Below are 18,230 nucleotides of genomic sequence, written 5' to 3' on the forward strand. Positions count from 1 at the left end.
GAAGACATTGGTTTTATTCCTTCCCACCTTCCATTTACAAATCAATGTTCTCTTCCACACATTTCCTAGGGATAATCACCCCAAAAACATTAATTCCAATGCTAGACAAAGTTTGCCTATCATTGTTCTGGCAATGCCATTCTTTTATTGTTATTGATTTTATGTACTTTTTAGAAATTTTCTACAGAAAAATAAAGTGCTGGAAAATTTTCCATTTCAGAAAATTTGGCACTTCACAATTACTGTAGACCTGAGTCATCTGAAATTATCTGCAGTGAGCATTTCAAAAAACAAGGTTTACCTTGAGGCTACATATCTGTATCGTGTTTGTGGGACTCAGTCCCCTCACCAGATTTGCACTGAAATATTCTTTCACTGTGAACTAAGTACAGCTTCATCGCATTGCTGCTTTTGAGCTTAATGTTGTAAGTTTTATTCTTTCTTGTCTAAATGGTTCGTTTTCCTTTCCCTTTGCAAAAAAAAAAAATTGATTCTCCTCACAACATACAGACACAATTTGAGCTACTGGCACTATCTGTGAAGATTCCTCAGTCCCACAGCGGGACCTGGACTCTTCTCCTCAGGGGCCTATATCCTCTGGATTCCATTTGCTGGCTTTCACCTGGTTAATGGGCTACATATCTCACTAGTGTAAAACTGGAAGTGGTAGTCTATCTGTTGTGTGACACTGGCACATTCCCTAGCCAAAGGATCATTCTATTGTTAGGAAATTTTAATGTATACCTCTGGACATTATTGGTTTTATGAGCTATGACATTAACTGCTTAAGTATAAGAACTGTGTGCATTTTCTTCAATATACTTGTGTCATGTGTGTCAGAAAACAAGTGGCTAAAGTTAAAAAATATTATCATAAGACTGGTATTGTTGAATGTATATCAGTGCCTCCCACACTAATGTGGGAGTGTCCTCAATAGCAATATTGTGATTGAAGGGTGTACAGGAATTGCTAGGGTAAGCATGGCTATGTTGCCTTCTTCCTACTGCTCTTAACTGCTTTTGATGTTACCATTAGAACAGCATAGGGTAATAACAAGTTACCCCAGTGTAAGTTCCGTTATAATAGCAGTCAGTTGGACCATAGGATTGCCCTATATCAAAAGCTTACATGGTTCAAGTGGTTCAGGCTAGCTTTTTCCTTCACATTTCATACATGCAGTATTAATCCTCATGATCCAACTTAAAATGTGAAAAACCTCAGATAAAAGCTGAAATCACAACATTATAAACCTTCAGCAGTAGGCTCCTGCTGACCTGTCAGACTTGACTCTAATTAAAAAGTGAAAGTTAGGCTTCAAACTTTTGTCAGTTTCAGGCATTTAGCCTCTCAAATTAATTGCTTATGTTACTAATCATATTGATGTTTTGTGACTTTCAGTGGAGAATAAGAACTCTCTGACCCAATGCTAATTAAAGATATGCATTTTTAAAATAATGTCTGTAATAGAAGCCAAAAGGCACCAAGATAGACTGCATAAACAGGAGACAGTCTAAACTTTCTCCATAGTGTGCAAAGCAGACTGGCATTACAATGAATTTTTCCACAAATCCCAAACAATGGACATTTACCATATTCATTTGAATGAGCATGCTCACAAATGCTTTATAAAAATGTGGCGCACATACCTGGTTCTGGCTACGTCTAAATGCTTTTGTGTTAATTCAGTCTGTTTAATTCCCAGTTGTGTTGCCAAATCATTGCATCTACTGTGAAAGATTTCCATTTGCACCCTTGCGTCTGTTAAATCAGCTTCCAGATTCTAGAAAACATGTAATTATTTTTTATAGGAGAGAGTAACCAATACATAAAAATAATGCTGTAAACCGCATTATATAAAATGACTAAGAGTGGCAGTATATAATAAACCAGACAAAAAAGGTCTAATGATCATAAGTCAAACAAATTAACAGGTTAAATGAACTCCAAACACTATATAATGGCACAACTCATAATGTAGTGTAACTGCACTTATACACCTAATAACACAATTAGATAACATAATAAGTCTAGTGACGAGCCAATGGTGTTCAGTTCTGCTTGGTGTATCTGTCTCTGCAAAGCAGACTTGGAAAACTAGTTTTTTCCCATATATGTTCATACACTAGTATCATATGCCAAACTAATGCAAAAAAATACATAAAGGATGCCTAGCGTTCCTGAAGAAGAAGAGTTGGTTTTTATATGCCAACTTTATCTACCACTTCAGGGAGACTCAAACTGGCTTACAATCACCTTCCCTTCCCCTCCCCACAACAGACACCCTGTGGGGTAGGTGAGGCTGAGAGAGTTCAGAGAGAGCTGTAACTAGCCCAAGGTCACCAAGCCGGCCTTATGTGTAGGAGTGGGAAAACCAACCTGGCTCTCCAGATTAGCATCCGCCGCTCATGCGGAGGGGGAATCGAACCTGGTTCTCCAGATTGGAGTCCACCGCTCCAAACCACCGCTCTTAACCACTACACCATGCTGAAGGAAATTGTTGATACCCTCTTGCACAGGCCTGGATCCAAATTTACTTTGGGTCAAATGGGTGAAAGGAGGAAGGACAGAGATCATTGTTGCAAAGGAAACAGGATAATTGAAGGGAGGGGCAAAGCAAGGGCAAGAACAACTAGAAAGATTAAGCTTCTGTAGAGGCTAAATATGCTAAAGGAGGGGACAATCATAATGATCTTGAAGCAATGGGCCTAATCATAATGGGCCTAATGAAATGTTCATTAACAAATTAACATGAATGAGATTAACCTCTCCATCATAAATCAGGATGCTGCTGCAGCAGAAGTGCTGACAATGGTGAGGCAACAGCACAACTAGTCGCTATTGTACGCTCACTCAGTCAGCAGAGAATAGAAAATTCCAAATTATCATGGATACATGGCTAAATTGAGGAAGGGATTCTGGGTCCTACTAACCTGGCCATGCTACTCCATGATTCTGTAGACTAGAGATTACTATAACAGGCTCTGTGCTGGGCTTCCCCTGAAGACCAAGAGCTTTAACTAGTGCAAAATATGGCAGTTCACCTTCTTACAGTAAGAAGTAAGTTTGATTGTATTATACCAGTCTTTAAGCCACTGCACTGGTACTTATTTAACTACAAGATTCAACTTGAGGAGCTGGTCTGGACTGTTAATCCCTTCATAACCTGCAACCTACATATTTGAATGACCATCTCTTTCTGTGACAACCCATGTATGAATTGTGACTCTCACCATCTTCTGCCCTGATGGTCTAGAATGGTCTTCCAGAAACTGTTCATAAGGGACCACTTCCGATGGCCTTTTATACAACTTGTCATACTGCCCCCTTTCAAAAGATATTCTTGAGACAGAACGTTCTCCTAGACAGAACTTAAATTATTTGAAAACCAACAGAACTTGCCATTATTTTTTGTACTTTCTCTTGTTTTTAACTATGTGTCGTGGCCATGACTGCAAACTGACAAAGGCTAACAGACAGATGGGGGCATAAATATTTTAAACAAAGCATATTACCATATTAAACCAATGAAACCATATTAAGCCAGTGTTATACCATCTGCACTGGCTTCCAATTTGTTTCCAGGCACAATGCAAAGTGCTAATTTTGAACTTCAAAGCCCTAAATGACTCAGGGTCCAAAGTACCTAAGGAGCCAATGCAACGGTATCAACCAGTGCAAGACTTGAGAATGACCCAGGTGGTATATAAACAACTTATTTAATCCCCTTACATATGTAGCACTCCACATTCCTCCCATGGGATATGTCCCCAGGGCTGACTGGGTACAGGTAATATGCAAATTATACCAAAATGAAAAACCTATGCTGAAACTTTCAACAGTACACAAAAAAAAAGGACAAGGGCATCAACCGATTATATTGACAATTAATATCTCAAAATCAATAAACAGATTATAAATCAACACTCAAAATAAATCTAAAATCTGTATTTTGAGTGTTGATTTATAACCTGTTTATTGATTTTGAGCTATTAATGCCATCGTGCTGTTTTTTTGGGTACTGGGTATAGGTAATGGCAGTTAGCTAAGTTTAAATCTGGCGGAACTGTCATTCCCTCTACAGAGGGGACCCTGAGAACTGTAGTCCTGAGAATGAAACTAGGGGTTTCTAATAAAGAACTGTCACAGTATCCTCAGCAAACTACAATCCCCAGGATTTTGGGGGGGAAGTCATGATAGTTAAACTGCAATACACCTGCCCTGAAACTGCAGTATAAATACAACTGGAGAGATGTCAAAAGATTATTTGCTTCTGCATAATGTTTTAGGAACAAAGCATTATGGAAATAAAGATTATCTTTATTATGGAACTAAAGATATGCCTTTATAAGACAGAATTCAAATTTCTATATTCCTGAATATTCCACCAATTCAAAAACAAATAAGTATAACTATAAGAGGAATTTAACCTAAAAATACAGAACCTAAATTGATCATGCAAATAAAACAATTAAAAGATGTATTCCCTATAAATGTATATTGTGCACTGAACTCTGTGTGTACAAGAAGCCCTATTATAACAGAAAAGAGCCATCCTATTTATCATGACCACTGCAGATATTTTTTTTAAAAAATATGATACCTTAATCTAAAAATCTACATTGACAGACCTTTGAAGGTTAATATTAAAACAAAAAAAAGTTTAAGGATGACAACACAGTTCTTGTCAATAAAACTATATCAGATCCACTGTATAGGTAGTGGTTAAAATGTTAGACCAGGGTTTGGCAAACCCAGGTTTAAATCCCCACTCTACCATTGAACCTTGATGGGTGACCTTTTGCCAGACACACTCTCAGCCTAACCTACCTCATAAAATGGAGGAAAGGAGTACAACGTAAGCCACTTTGGGTCCCCACTGAGAAGAATAGCCGGGTATAAATGAAGTAAATAAATATGTGAAATCAACACTACAACCCTCTGCACACTGACCTGGGAGTAAGTTCCATTGACTGCAGTGGGACATTCTTCCAAGTAAATGTGTTCTAGTTGACAACAAAACACTAAACTAGATGGATCACTGGGTCTGATCAAGACAGGTTCTTCTCTTTGGGACACACGATCTGGATACCAATCTGACTTGGGGGCAGGGAGGGTGAATTCTGGAGTGACAGGATTATTTCCAACATTTTTAAAATTACATGTTTATATTTGAATGAAATATCTTTTATTATTTAATGATTACATTTTAGGGTGGCTATTTGAAGTCAGTTTCCTGCTTTGCAACATCAATTTTTAAAAAGCTTTGGGTCTTAAGTGAAGGAATGTAAATGAATGCCAGTCCCCACTGGTAGTTATGAATATATAACTTGTTATTTAAAGAAAATAACATGTAGCATAATGCCTGAGAGAAGCCAGTTCTGAAATCACATCCAGGAGCCTGTTCCTTCTCATACCTTTATTTTTGCATCAATGCCAGATTTTTCTATTCTCCATTGTGCCTCCTGCTTCCTCAGTTTCTCCAGGTCATTTAGCAGGTCAGCATAGCGTGTACTTAATCCCTCATTTTCCTCCTCCAGATTTTTTATAACCAGCCTGCTTTGCTCTTCCTTTCTCACTGCACACTCCTTAGTGTCCTGTAGAACAGTACCACAAGGGCCGATAAAAAAAAGGGGGGGGAGAAGGAGAGGAAAAAAGGGAGCGCTAATCAGCAAATATAAACTGTGCAGTTTTACCCTCACAGCAGCTTCTTCTATATTTGATGGCCAAGGTCACCTGTGTACTTTTATTGGCCTCTTTCATGCAGGTGGAGGGGTCATATTTTTTAGCTGGATGACAGCTTTGATGAGTACACATTTGCAAAGAGCCCATTAATTGATCAAGCTGCCTTTGATGCTGTCCCCAGCTATTTTTGAGACCCACACAGACATATCCTCCCAGACCTCTGCTTTATCAATTAATAATGCCAGTCCCATCAGAATCTAATTACACGAAGCCACATCTTCACACTCCTACTTTCTTTGCTCCATTTCCATCATTAACTATTTATCTGAAAGTTATAAAGCATGGATTCCTTACTTTAAAGCATCTTTCTTCGAGTTTTGTGCATGAGAGAAGACTGGATGGTACAGGCTAAGGCCTAAGGCTATATTTCCTCTCAGCTTGTCACTTTCTGTGCCACAAAGACTGATGCAGCTCAAAGAGCTACTTCAAAGCTGGGGCCATCTTCATACTATGTACAAGTCAACATACCTTAAGTTCCTCAATTTTATCTGTAAATTTCTGCTGCAAGAGACAGAGTTCACTCTTCAAGACAACATTTTCTTCATCTACAGCAATTTTTCTCAGTACCAGATTGTTTATCTCTTCTTGCTGCCCAGATGTTTTCTAAGAAAGAGCAAGCATAATTAATACAATATTGAGGGGGAGGGAAAAACCAACCAACACAGTCATGGAATGTTGAGGTTTTATTTGCATCCTGCAAATCAATTTGCAATTGACATAATTATCCGTTATCCGTTTATTTCTTTGTACCTTCCAGTCAAGTATCGTACCACAGGGTAAATGCATGGTGTCATGTCTGATATCTAAAAAAGCTTGCAACGCTGACAAAGGGGGAAATACTAATATATTTGTCACTTATTTAAAGTTTTAAAGTTTGCACCATCTTATCTGAATTTCTAGAAACCAGTGTTGGGAATATCTGTAAAATAACACACACACAGTATTCTGGAGTATACTCATACCTCAAGCCAAATTCCAATGTTCCCACAAAACCAAAAAATGCTCGTGGTGACTAACGTCATCGTGTTTCACATTACCCAAAAATCCAGAGCCTGAAAACACACTTTTACATGAGGCAGAATGTTTCTTCTGAGTACATTTACCCCTCCCCTTTTACATATAGCTCACTATTTTTCCTTTATAAAGTTGTATAATTTTGTCCATTTGAAACAACAGAAACTGTTTTGATCCCAAGATATTAGAATACAAAAAGTTTCATAATTTTTAAAGGAAAAAATCTAAAATTAATAAATTTCTAACATTATATGTTGGGATACTTTTCTACCCTATCTCTCTGTGGGGAGGGAAATATCCTCCAGGTTATAGGTAAGGGTCATCAGATTTTCAGGAGGGTCTGTATCTCTCCAGAATTGTGATTTTTAAGCTGCCTGAGCCATAGGGAAGGTGGAATATAAATATTTAAACTATCAACACATTTACACAATCACTTAAAAATGCTTCCATGGAACAGTGTTCTCTGTGAAAAAAATCAAGGGGTATTTTAATCAGTATATTTCTGGGGTTGTTTTGTACCCCAGGTGCTCTTTTTCTAATAGAAAGAAAAGTTTTAAGTGGTAAGTGGCTATACTTTGGAAGCACACTAATGGGTAGGTGACAACATCCTAAGAGGGAAAAGTTGTAGCCACTTCTCTATGCATTCTATGTAAAATGGGGCAACCAGGGCAGGAAATTTACCTTGGAGTTGTTTTCAGCTTTCATTTCATTTACTATACTTTTATTCACCCTATCACATGGGAGCCAGCATGGTGTAGTGGTTAACAGCAGCAGACTTTAATCTGGAGAACCAGGTTTGATTCTCTACTTTTCCACATGAAGCCTGTTGGGTGATCTTGGACCAGCTGGCTCTTAGAAGCCAGCTTGGCCTCCCACTGGTGTTTCCCCAGCGTATCTCCCCACGCCAGCGTCCTGGGGGGCGTTCCAAGGGCGCGCCCTTAGGCAGCTTCCTAACCCCTTTCGAGACTAAAATGTGCCATTTTGCAACCGTCAAGATATGCCTGCAAAGTTTATGGTGTAGTCTCGTGGAACTCTATGGGAAGGTCCACAGGGCTTTAAAAAATCTTTTTACCTTTTTTTGGCTTGCTGAGTCGGCAGCAAGCTGCTTTGGATGCAGTGCAGCTCCGCTGCCTCCAGCCACCATAGAACCACCACCACCCACTCAGGATTGCACGGTTAGCCATTTTTCATTATTGTACCCTTGTTTTTGCTTATACTCTCTAAACTCCCCCTCCTTTTAACTCTTTTCTTTGCTCTCTAGTGTATTAACACAAGTCTACAGCCCCATCACTCAGTACCCTCCAGGGTTTTTCTCCTCCAGGGTTTTTCTGAAGCACTCCTTCTCAAATGAAGTAGAAGAGAGACAGCACTGGTTATTTGCTTTGGGGAAGAAACAAATGGACATCCAGAAACCTTGGAGTTCACTGAGCTAGGATATACTGTTTCTTCTCTGTACTCCTCCCATCAGAGTCCCCCTTTTTCTTCCAGGCTTTTTATATTACTTCTAGCCACCAAATTTGCTAACAGTAGTACGTAACTTTCACAATCCTAGCAATTCCCACCACTAAGAAAGTCTCAGTCACAGCTGTACCAGCCAGCCTGAGTGGCTGGCTAGCTGTAGTAGACTGGGATACTGGCACCAAATCCATTATGCATCTCAGAATCCAGGAAGAGGAGAAGCCATGCCGATGTAGAGACACAGGAACTGATAGACTTTGGCTTTTGCCATACGTTTCTAAAAAATGTGTAAAAGGGCTACAAATAAGGGGTATTTGGATCTCTCTAAGAAGACCACAAAGACTTTGGGAGGAGGTCACTATAGCCTGGAGCCAGTATGTTGCTGCGGCCTGTTTAAGCCTTCTGAGAGCCAGGTTTCATTCTCATAATTGTTCAAAACTTAAATGGCAGCCCTTTAACAAGCTGCTTTTCCCTCCAATGAAAAAATCCCATTTACCTTGAACATTTTACTGAGGTTTCACCTTATAGAGATTTTTAAAAACTTAATTCTACAGTCATTTCTTCTGTAATTTAATTTAATCAAGGTATAAAAAAATTAATAAACAGGACAGGTAAAAGTTAAGAGTGAACTGTATTAATGTTAATTAATGCTTGAAGCAAGAACTATGTTTCTTTCAATTGGACCTATTAAAAGAAGCTTTAATATAGATTTGCACAGCAAGCCAAAGATTTTCACGTAGAGATAATGAGGCAGCTAGTACTGTTTTAACCCTTCTAGAGTATAACTGGTTGATAAGGTTTTAAAAGATTAAAAGGTCTAGGACAAAAAGATTAGCTTTAGCCTCTTCGGATCAGCACTACAGAAGAGAAAGTAAAGGTTTACTGTTACTTATATTCATCCTTAACTTTTATCTTCTAAGAAAAAACAAGGGAGCATATTTTCTTTACATTGATTTTGAGACTTGGGTACAGATTGCAGAAGGAGAGAAGCCTGTTCCTGTCACGAGCAACACATAAGAACAAATGTTTATGAGCTGGACAATCACAGTTTTTGTCTGAAGAAATCTCTCAGATCACAGACTTTTTTCTCCAGCTTTCAGAAGGACAGACATTGTGACTGCCTGTATCTACATTTGCTGGATCATACATCAACATTTGTTTGAGCATGAAGAGTACTATGACATGGTCATGACTTGTTGAGTGAACAGAAAATGTACATTGGTTCTTGTGGGTTATCCGGGTTGTGTAACCGTGGTCTTGGTATTTTCTTTCCTGACGTTTCGCCAGCAGCTGTGGCAGGCATCTTCAGAGGAGTAACAGTGTTACTCCTCTGAAGATGCCTGCCACATCTGCTGGAGAAACGTCAGGAAAGAAAATACCAAGACCACGGTTACACAACCTGGATAACCCACAAGAACCAATGAACTCTGACCGTGAAAGCCTTCAACAATATTTAGAAAATGTACAGCTCTGTACAAACTGGCCCTAAGAGTGAAAAAAATTCAAAAGGATGAAGACAGACATAGGGAAAGCTGTATATATGGTGAAGTACTAGGAATGATGGGATTCAACCAAGATGTCCAAATTTAAATTCTAACTCAACTACTTGGTGTCCTTTGACAAATTACTACCTCCCTTGAACAGATCTCTCAGGATCGCAGTTAAGATAAAGGGTGATAAGCCTATGTATTAGGCTTGCCAGGCTCTGCAGCTCCACTGGTGGAAGTGTCGCAGGGCCATGGCCTTAGCGCACAATGTGCACGCCTGGCTCAGCAGGCCCGCGCGCACAATGCACTTACGTCACTTCCGGTTTAAACCCGGAAGTGACGGGGACGCTCTAGCGATCCTGGCCAAAACTCTATGGTTTCCATAGAGTTTTAGCCGAGGGTGTTAGAGCGTCCGCGTCACTTTCAGGTTTACCCAAAAGTGGCGCATGCGCACTCGTGCCCGCCGGCCCTCAGCTGGCCGGCGGGCAGCCAGGTGGATGGGCAGTGGTTTACCCGCCACCACCGAGCAATTGGCAACCCTACTATGTATATCTAAGCCTAAACTCCTTCAACCAAGAACAGAATATAAGTATGATGATTATATTCTATACAAGCATGAACACTGGGAATTGGTACCGCCAAAACATGCAAATTGAGTTCCGGATAACCATTACAAAAATTATTCTAAATTTTAGGCAGCCTTAATTAAAATATGCAATGTTTGTAACTCACTATATAGACAGTGTTGGAAATCCACTCCCCCCCAAACAAATTACACTACTGCAGTGTTCATTCTGTGTTGTCAGCTTATCTGCATTCTCCACTGCCAGAACCATTTGTCACAGCAACAAGGATCGATTCAATTCTGTTGCATTTGAAATATTTCTGAACTATAGCACATGCCAAACTGCTTCTAAATGCCCTTTACATTTACATACATATATGTGTGTGTGCAAATGCATGCACACAATCAATGTTTTCCAGGATTTTGCAATCTGGTATATTCTAGTAATATGGTTAGGTCAGGAGTCACAAGAAGAAAAAATTATTTATTTAAATATTTATATTGTTTTTTCCCCAATGGGAATTCCTCAGTAACTGAGAAAGCACCACTTGCAGATCCTATGATGGATCACAGCCATGCATGGCAACCAAGATTGACGTGACCATCATCTTGGGACCATAGACAGCCATGTGATAGATGTTGATTTCCTGCTTTATAAGATGGAGCACTTCACCTTTTTATATAGCTTTTCTTGTCTGATAACAAACTATTAAGGATGCAAGTGTTTTTTCTCCATAAAAATTACTATGTGCCATGCAGTCTAAGTAATTCAGCAACACAGAGATGACACAGCAGAATATACTGTTATTCCCATTCTATTCCACTTCCTTATAAGTAGGTGCTGAGCATGAAGCCTTGTCTTGAGTACTACTACTGAATTGGGTGGAGAGTGAGAGAAAAGGAAAGCATATCCTGCATCTTGTAAAGATTCTCAAGCTTCCCCAAAATTGGTGGCATACTGCTTGGCTTCTTCCATGCATTCTTAGCCACATGAAGCAATGCAGGCAGCATGGGGAGAGCTATTGGAAGGTGTGCCTCTGATAAGCTGAAACTTGAGGTCCTGGACCTTCAGTGATTGCTGCTTAATGTGCAAGCCCAGGGAAGTAGCCATTTGGATGAGCTGCTCCACAAACATTTGGAAGCTCTCAGAGGGAGAGAGGGCCTTGAGGTAGTCGACAAATGACACTGGTGAGGAGTCTGAAGCTTTGTCTGATTTGCTGGAATCCATAGAATCTTCATTGGATCAGATGGTCAAAAGATGTGTATCTACAGTTGGAGAAGCCAGAGGTTGACATATTGTGGTGTCAAGCAGAGTAAGTAGCCAAGACAACATCTCTGAAGGTTAAATCAATTTGGTCCTAATAAGGGGAAGAGATGATGGATGCAGGGATCTCAACCACTGACAAAAGCCAGCACCAAGAAGAGGAAAAGAATAATGATACCAGCATGCAGAAGGTGGTAGAAAGGCTTGCAATCAAGAAGTTGCTTAGTAAACCAATTGTTCCATTGATTAGGCTAGTGTTTGTCTATCCTCTCCTGACATTTGGGAGCTTCATTGACTTTGAGGTTGATGATACCAATTGGTCTGGAACCAGGGCCTGGATAGGAGCTGCCAAACCAGAGGCCTGGGATTCTAATGCTGGTTTAGAATGGACTTACTTTCTTGCAGCTAGTGTAGTAGACATCTGTCAGCAATGCTGATTCTATTACCTTAGGCAGATCATGAGAGGGAGGGCATCTTGGCCATCTTCTGGGCATGTAGTGGGGTCACTGGGGTGTGGGGGAAGGTAGTTGTGAATTTCCTGCATTGTGCAGGGGGTTGGACTAGATGACCTTGGTGGTCCCTTCCACCTCTATGATTCTATGAGGTGGTTGAAGTTGACTTAGACCTCATGTTGGAAACTATGGTTTAAATGCCAGGAACCAAATGCAGAAAATGCCAACAGTCCGAGATCTTCCCTATCCCACAATCCTTGTGCACACAGATCACAAGATCTATCCCTTAAGTGTTCCCTTCTAAAGATTAGCATTGTGGCAGTAGGAGCAGTTGTGACGAACCTTTTTTGGTAAATTTTTAACAGTGGCTAGTCTTCAACATTGTGGTCCTCACCAAGTCAGAAAAAGCACTGTTTTTGGCAGGAAACTTGTCCCCAGCATTATGTGTGTAAAGTGCTGTCAAGTCGCAGCTGACTTATGGCTACCCCTTTTGGGGTTTTCATGGCAAGAGACTAACAGAGGTGGTTTGCCAGTGTCTTCCTCTGCACAGCAACCCTGGCATTCCTTGGTGGTCTCCCATCCAAATAGTAACCAGGGCTGACCCTGCTTAGCTTCTGAGATCTGATGAGATCAGGCTAGCCTGGGCCATCCAGGTCAGGGCCCCCAGCATTATAGACCCCTCTTAAAAGTAGTCCTCTCCACCTTATACTATAGCTAATGAAGGCAGAAATACCAGGATGGTTGCACAATAGCTTGTGAAAGCAGAAATACAAGTGTGGATACAACAGTTTGACTTAGCACAATCAGAGGCTGCAGTCTTTTTCTGTGGCTCAGTGGTAGAGCATCTGCTTAATATGCAGAAGGTCCCGGGTTAAACCCCCATCGCCTCCATTTAAAGGAACCAGGCAAGTAGGTGATGTGAAAGACCTCAGCCTGAGATCCTGGAGAGCCACTGCCAGTCTGAGTAGACAATACTGACTTTGATGGACCAAGGGTCTGATTCAGTATAAGGCAGCTTCATGTGTTCACTTCTGCTTGTGTAAGAGGTCTAGTGGCAAGTGAAAATTATGCACTGGATCCAACCCTACGTTGGCCACCATCTCCAAATGTATTCTATAAATGATAATCAGGACTTCTTTTTTTGGCTCACCAGAACTGAGTACCAGCACCTTTGAGGGGGGCTCCTAAGTCCTGAGGGGGGAAGGGTGGAAATCAGTGAAACCTTATATGTACCTTACATATGAAGGGTTTGGGGGGAGCACTGATAATTATGTCAAAATTCAACAGTGGCTACAAAAGACATGGACAGCAATGAAACATTAAACATGGAAAAATTCAGCCTGAACTATAAATCAAATATTACTCAACCTACCCAAAACAATCAAGTTACTTTAATACAATCCAACATGACTAACAAAAGTGGAAAAGTGCTTTGGAGGGGGGGAAAGGGGGGGCACAATCACTATTTTTAAAGACCAAGAAAGGCTATTCCTCAACAACCACACTAAAAGATGACTTTACTGACAACCTGTGTCAGGTTATATTACTTAACACTGGGGACAGTTCTGGCTCTCAGGGCTTTCACTGGACACATAGTAATTGTTTGCATGTTGCAATTGCACAGAAGCTCAGAAAAGGTGCACAATACATAGGAGATACATAATTCAGCCTCCTGAGTATCTCCTTTTACTTTCCTTTACTGATAAGGTTACCAAGGTATGCCTGAACGTACATGGGCAATTTCTGCTGCCACTGCAGAAGAGGATGAATTGCCAACAGAGATGGTCATAGCCACAAGACAACAAAGGCAGCTGCCTACACTAGCGAACTCCCAACCGTCAAACTGCCACAGTGCCATGACTGCCATCCTCACTTGAGTCGAGATGGGCAGCATCAGGTTAAGCATAGCAGATAAGGCAATTAGATATATGAGGGCGCCACACCACCACCTTACATCTGATTGCCACCCTACCCCTGCACCTGCTGACCTGGGCAGACTGGGAGGCAAAAAACAGTTCTTCAAAGAGACCTACCCACAGCTCCACTCCCCACCCCACCACGAAGGGGGGAAAGCATAAGAGTAGGCTCCTGCAGGCTGGGGCTACCAACTCACAGCAGTGGCTGCTCGCACCTTCACCGTCCAGGAATGGGCAGCTGGCTTTAAGCGGCAGCAGCTCCTTCCCACCTCACAGAAGCTATCTGTTCCTTAAGGCTGAGGTGGCCCTCGCTGAGAGGGCAGTAGCTATTCTGGAGGTCCAGAATGACTAAGACCACCCTGGCAGCTGAATAACCATTCTAGTGGCTAAGGGTGGGAGCTTCAGTGCCTTGCACAGCTGTTTGCTTGTCTTTGCTTGTTCTTAGTAGAACAAGAATTATGCAAACCAGTAAACATTGTAGAATAAGTTATGCAAAATAGGATAAGATGTGTCCATGTCAATATTGTAGCTCCTCAATTTGGAGTCATTTTTCCTTCTATAGTATACCACCTCTGAGTTTCACAATCCCACATAGTACTGAAGAACTGTGGATCTTATAGTGCCACTCTAAGCAGAGTTATATCCATTGAATTCAATGGGTTTAGAATGATGTAACTCTGCTCAAGATGGCACTGTTGATCCGTATGGATAGATCACTACAGACAGTAATAGTTAGGTGTTCATTGACACTATTAATCTTGCTAGGCATACCCATCATCAGCTTTCTCTGCTCAGAAACAGACTGCTTCTTGTGTTCCCAAGGGCCACTCTTGCTTAAATTTTGGTTTCAGCTTGCAGACCTCTCTCCCTCTCTCCCTCCCCCCCCCTCTCTCTCTCTCTCTCTCTATATATATATATATATATATACACACACACACACACAAATGCTTATGCTACAATAAGTTTCTTAGCCTTCAAAGCACCAGATAAGTCTTTAATGCTTTCACTGAAATAAAGAAATTGGCTACTTCTTCAGAATCCAACAGAGTTCAGTACAGTCTATTAATTTCAATGGGTCTAGGCAAGCTTAATTCTAATTTGGATTGTGGCCTCAGAGTAAGTGAACCAGGTGTACTCGACTGGAAACCTTATGTTGTTATCTGCTTTGAGGTAGACAGATGCAGTAAGAATAAAGACAGTAGGTGGATCTGGGAAATTTGACCATTTCAGAGAAATACAAAGTTGAACCATGCCATCCTAAATTCTTACTGTATTTTCACCTATTTCCACATGCTGCCAGTAGAAACAAGGCAGATCAACAGCAGCATCAATTATGTAGTGACCTACAGTCAAGTAGTAAGTATATATAAACTCTGAAACCAATTCCTGGGCCTTTAGGCTTCTTCAAATATTGCATTTTTTCCCTGTTTGCCTTCTAATCTATATGCCTATAACAAAGACACATCATTTCAGCAACCACTGAAATATTACAAAGGGTATCTGATAAAGGGAGCTTTGACTCTCGAAAGCTTGTCGATCTCTAAGGTGCCACTGGATTTGAATCTAGCTGCATTAGAAAGTGCATGCTTTTTCAAACACCATGTCTGAAAAAGTAATGTATGAAATTACTAGAAGTTTATTTCAGAATTTAAATTTGTTGCAATTTTAATTTTTTAAAGAAAGTTTTCTTTTATATATTTGAGATTTACTGAAGGGCTGAAGCGACAGTTTCCCGCTAAAACAAGGAAGTCTGGTTTTAGTTTAATGATTTGGGCTGACTCAAGTGTCAAAATAATGAAAAGGCAGTGAACAAACAAGAAATGTGAATTAGGTTTCCAAAAGAAGCAACAGAACACTCTGGATTGGTATTGAAACATCATACTTTTGTGGTCCCATTCCTATTTGGCTACACAGTTCCAGAAGGATTGTTGTCTGATCCCATGGCATTTATGTCACAAGACTCTGTAAGGTTGGATCTTTTATCCCCCACACTACTTAACATTGTCATTGAAGTGACTGGGAGAGGTAGTCCAGAGTTGTAGAGTTAACTGTCTTCAATATGCAGATGATATGCAACTTTATATTTCAACAGTTAAATCAAGTGAGACACTGAACATCCTAAAGAGCTGGATGAACCGAAGCTAATTACAAATAAGACTGATGTGCTTTTGGTCAATGGTGATACTTATAGAGGAACTAAGATGCAGCCTGTTCTGGGCAGGACTGCAGTTCCTCGAATGAGACCCGGGCCCTGTGGGATTTAGCACCATTCCTCAGGGCCTGTAAAACAGAGATGTTCCACCAGGCCTATGGTTGACAGCAGCAACAATTCCATCATAACTGGCCTCCCTGCACTCACCATACCATCTGCTATTTTGATTCCATCCTGGATTATTGTACCCACCCCTCCTTTGCTTACCTGACTTGATGCATATCTCTACACCCAAATGGCACCTGTGGATTTGTGCAATCATGCAATTTTTAGATTTTATTACAGTATTAACAGAGTGTTATTTATTATTATATCATTGTCGTAAATTGCATTTATAATAAATTGTTATTTATTGTTATTATGAATGATGTGAGATGCCCTGACCACAGCAATGGTTGGGGAGGGGTGGGATACAAACAAACAAACAGGTTCACAGCTTGAGCGTGTTGTTACATCCAGGTTACAGATGGAGTCAATGTCCACTGTGGTACAAAGCACCTTTTACCAGCTTCAGCTAGTTTGTCTTCCTTGAAAAACTAGATCTAACCATGCTGATGCGTGCCTTGGTCATGTTCAGGTTGTGTGTGTAACGTGCCGTCAAGTTGCAGCCAATTTATGGCAATCCAGTAGGGATTTCAAGGTAAGAGACTAACAGAGGTGGTTTGCCATTGCCTGCCTCTGCATCAAAACCCAGTATTCCTTGGTGGTCTCCCATTCAAATAATAACCAGGGCCAACCCTGCTTAGCTTCGGAGATCTGACAAAATCAGACTAGTCTGGGCCATCCAGGTCAGGACCCATGTCCAGGTTAGATTAACTGCTTTACATGTGGCTGCTTTTGAACAAAGTTGCACATACTATCCACTACCATCTCAATGTGAGTCTTGCATCATCATAGGCAGCCACTCAACTGTAAAGAGGCAATGGATGCTTCTCAGCTGTCATAGTGGTAGTCAGTGATCTACGTGCCACTCAGATCACAAATAGAAGTAATAAAGAGTGGGAAGCCAGATATTCTTTTAGGGTTGCCACCTTATAGAGCTCCTTGACAGACAAAATCTAAGAGGTGCAGCCACATCCAACATGGGGATGCAGTTATGGGAGAAAGGCTGCACTTGTTATTCTGCTCTGTCAGGCAACATTCAAAACACAGGAGATCTGCAGAAACAAACTGACATCCCAATTCCTTTGTCATTTTCAGAGCAAGAATGTGTCCTGCACAAGCAGCCTATCAGCATCTGGGTACCTGCACAATGCTGCCAGAGTACCCTCTACCTCGTACCTCCTTTCACTTAGAATATGCCATCCTCCAGTCACCTCTTATTACCGATCACCTATGCCTTTCTACCAGTTTTAAAAGCAAAATCAGACTACTGGTTGCTGATCTGAAAACCCTATAAAAAGGTTAGCAAGTAACTCCCCCCATCACTACAATTACCTTTCTTCACCTGTGAGTTTGCTACTTCAAGAGCACAAGACAGAACTACCAAATCACTACAAGCCCTGGTATAGAAGCAGCCATCTTGGCTCCTTGGAGGAAGGGTTCGCTTAAAATGTGATAAATAAATAGGTAAAGTAACAGTAATAAATAACCTTTTTCAATATGAACATGCATTATGAAACTCCATCTCAACTAAAAAACATACAACCCAATAGATGGCATGGCTAGGCTACTTATACACACAGCAACTAATCTTCTGAGGATTCAAGAGGAGCCATCCATGTTGCACCCTATTTAAAAGGCATGTAGTTTAACTAGTGAAAAGGCATGTAGTTTAACCCTATTTAAAAGGCATGTAGTTTAATTAGTCTATTTTCACTGAAGATGCTACTTGGAAGACTTGATGTGTGAAAACAACCCTCAGTATTTGGTTTTGTTTTCCCATGCATACTTTAAATTTAGAATAGACATATGAAAAAATTAAATTACAAGCAGTTTTAGTGATTTTTGAGTAGATACTCTGCTGCATCCAAGTGGCTGTATTCAGCACTGACAGGATAGTTGAAAACTGAATGGTAAAAAAGAATGAGAAAAATGGGCTTAGAGAAATACATATTTTACATTTCACTTTATCCTCCACTACATTTACTATTGTAATTTTAAATTTGTGTATGTCTAGA

At 40.6% G+C, this 18,230-nt stretch overlaps 1 protein-coding gene across 1 annotated transcript in view; it reads right to left on the bottom strand.

The window, feature by feature from the left end:
* CNTLN (centlein) overlaps positions 1-18,230 on the bottom strand; it is a 286,353-nt gene that overhangs the window by 215,080 nt on the left and 53,043 nt on the right. The window contains exons 4-6 of the mRNA XM_056848744.1: positions 6,211-6,345; positions 5,415-5,594; positions 1,647-1,780 (exon numbers count right to left, since the gene is read on the bottom strand). Coding sequence (XP_056704722.1) covers positions 1,647-1,780; positions 5,415-5,594; positions 6,211-6,345 — 449 coding nt within the window. The remainder of the gene's footprint in view (positions 1-1,646; positions 1,781-5,414; positions 5,595-6,210; positions 6,346-18,230) is intronic.

Source organism: Euleptes europaea, chromosome 4, assembly GCF_029931775.1.
Source record: "Euleptes europaea isolate rEulEur1 chromosome 4, rEulEur1.hap1, whole genome shotgun sequence".
NCBI classification, from domain to species: Eukaryota; Metazoa; Chordata; class Lepidosauria; order Squamata; family Sphaerodactylidae; genus Euleptes; species Euleptes europaea.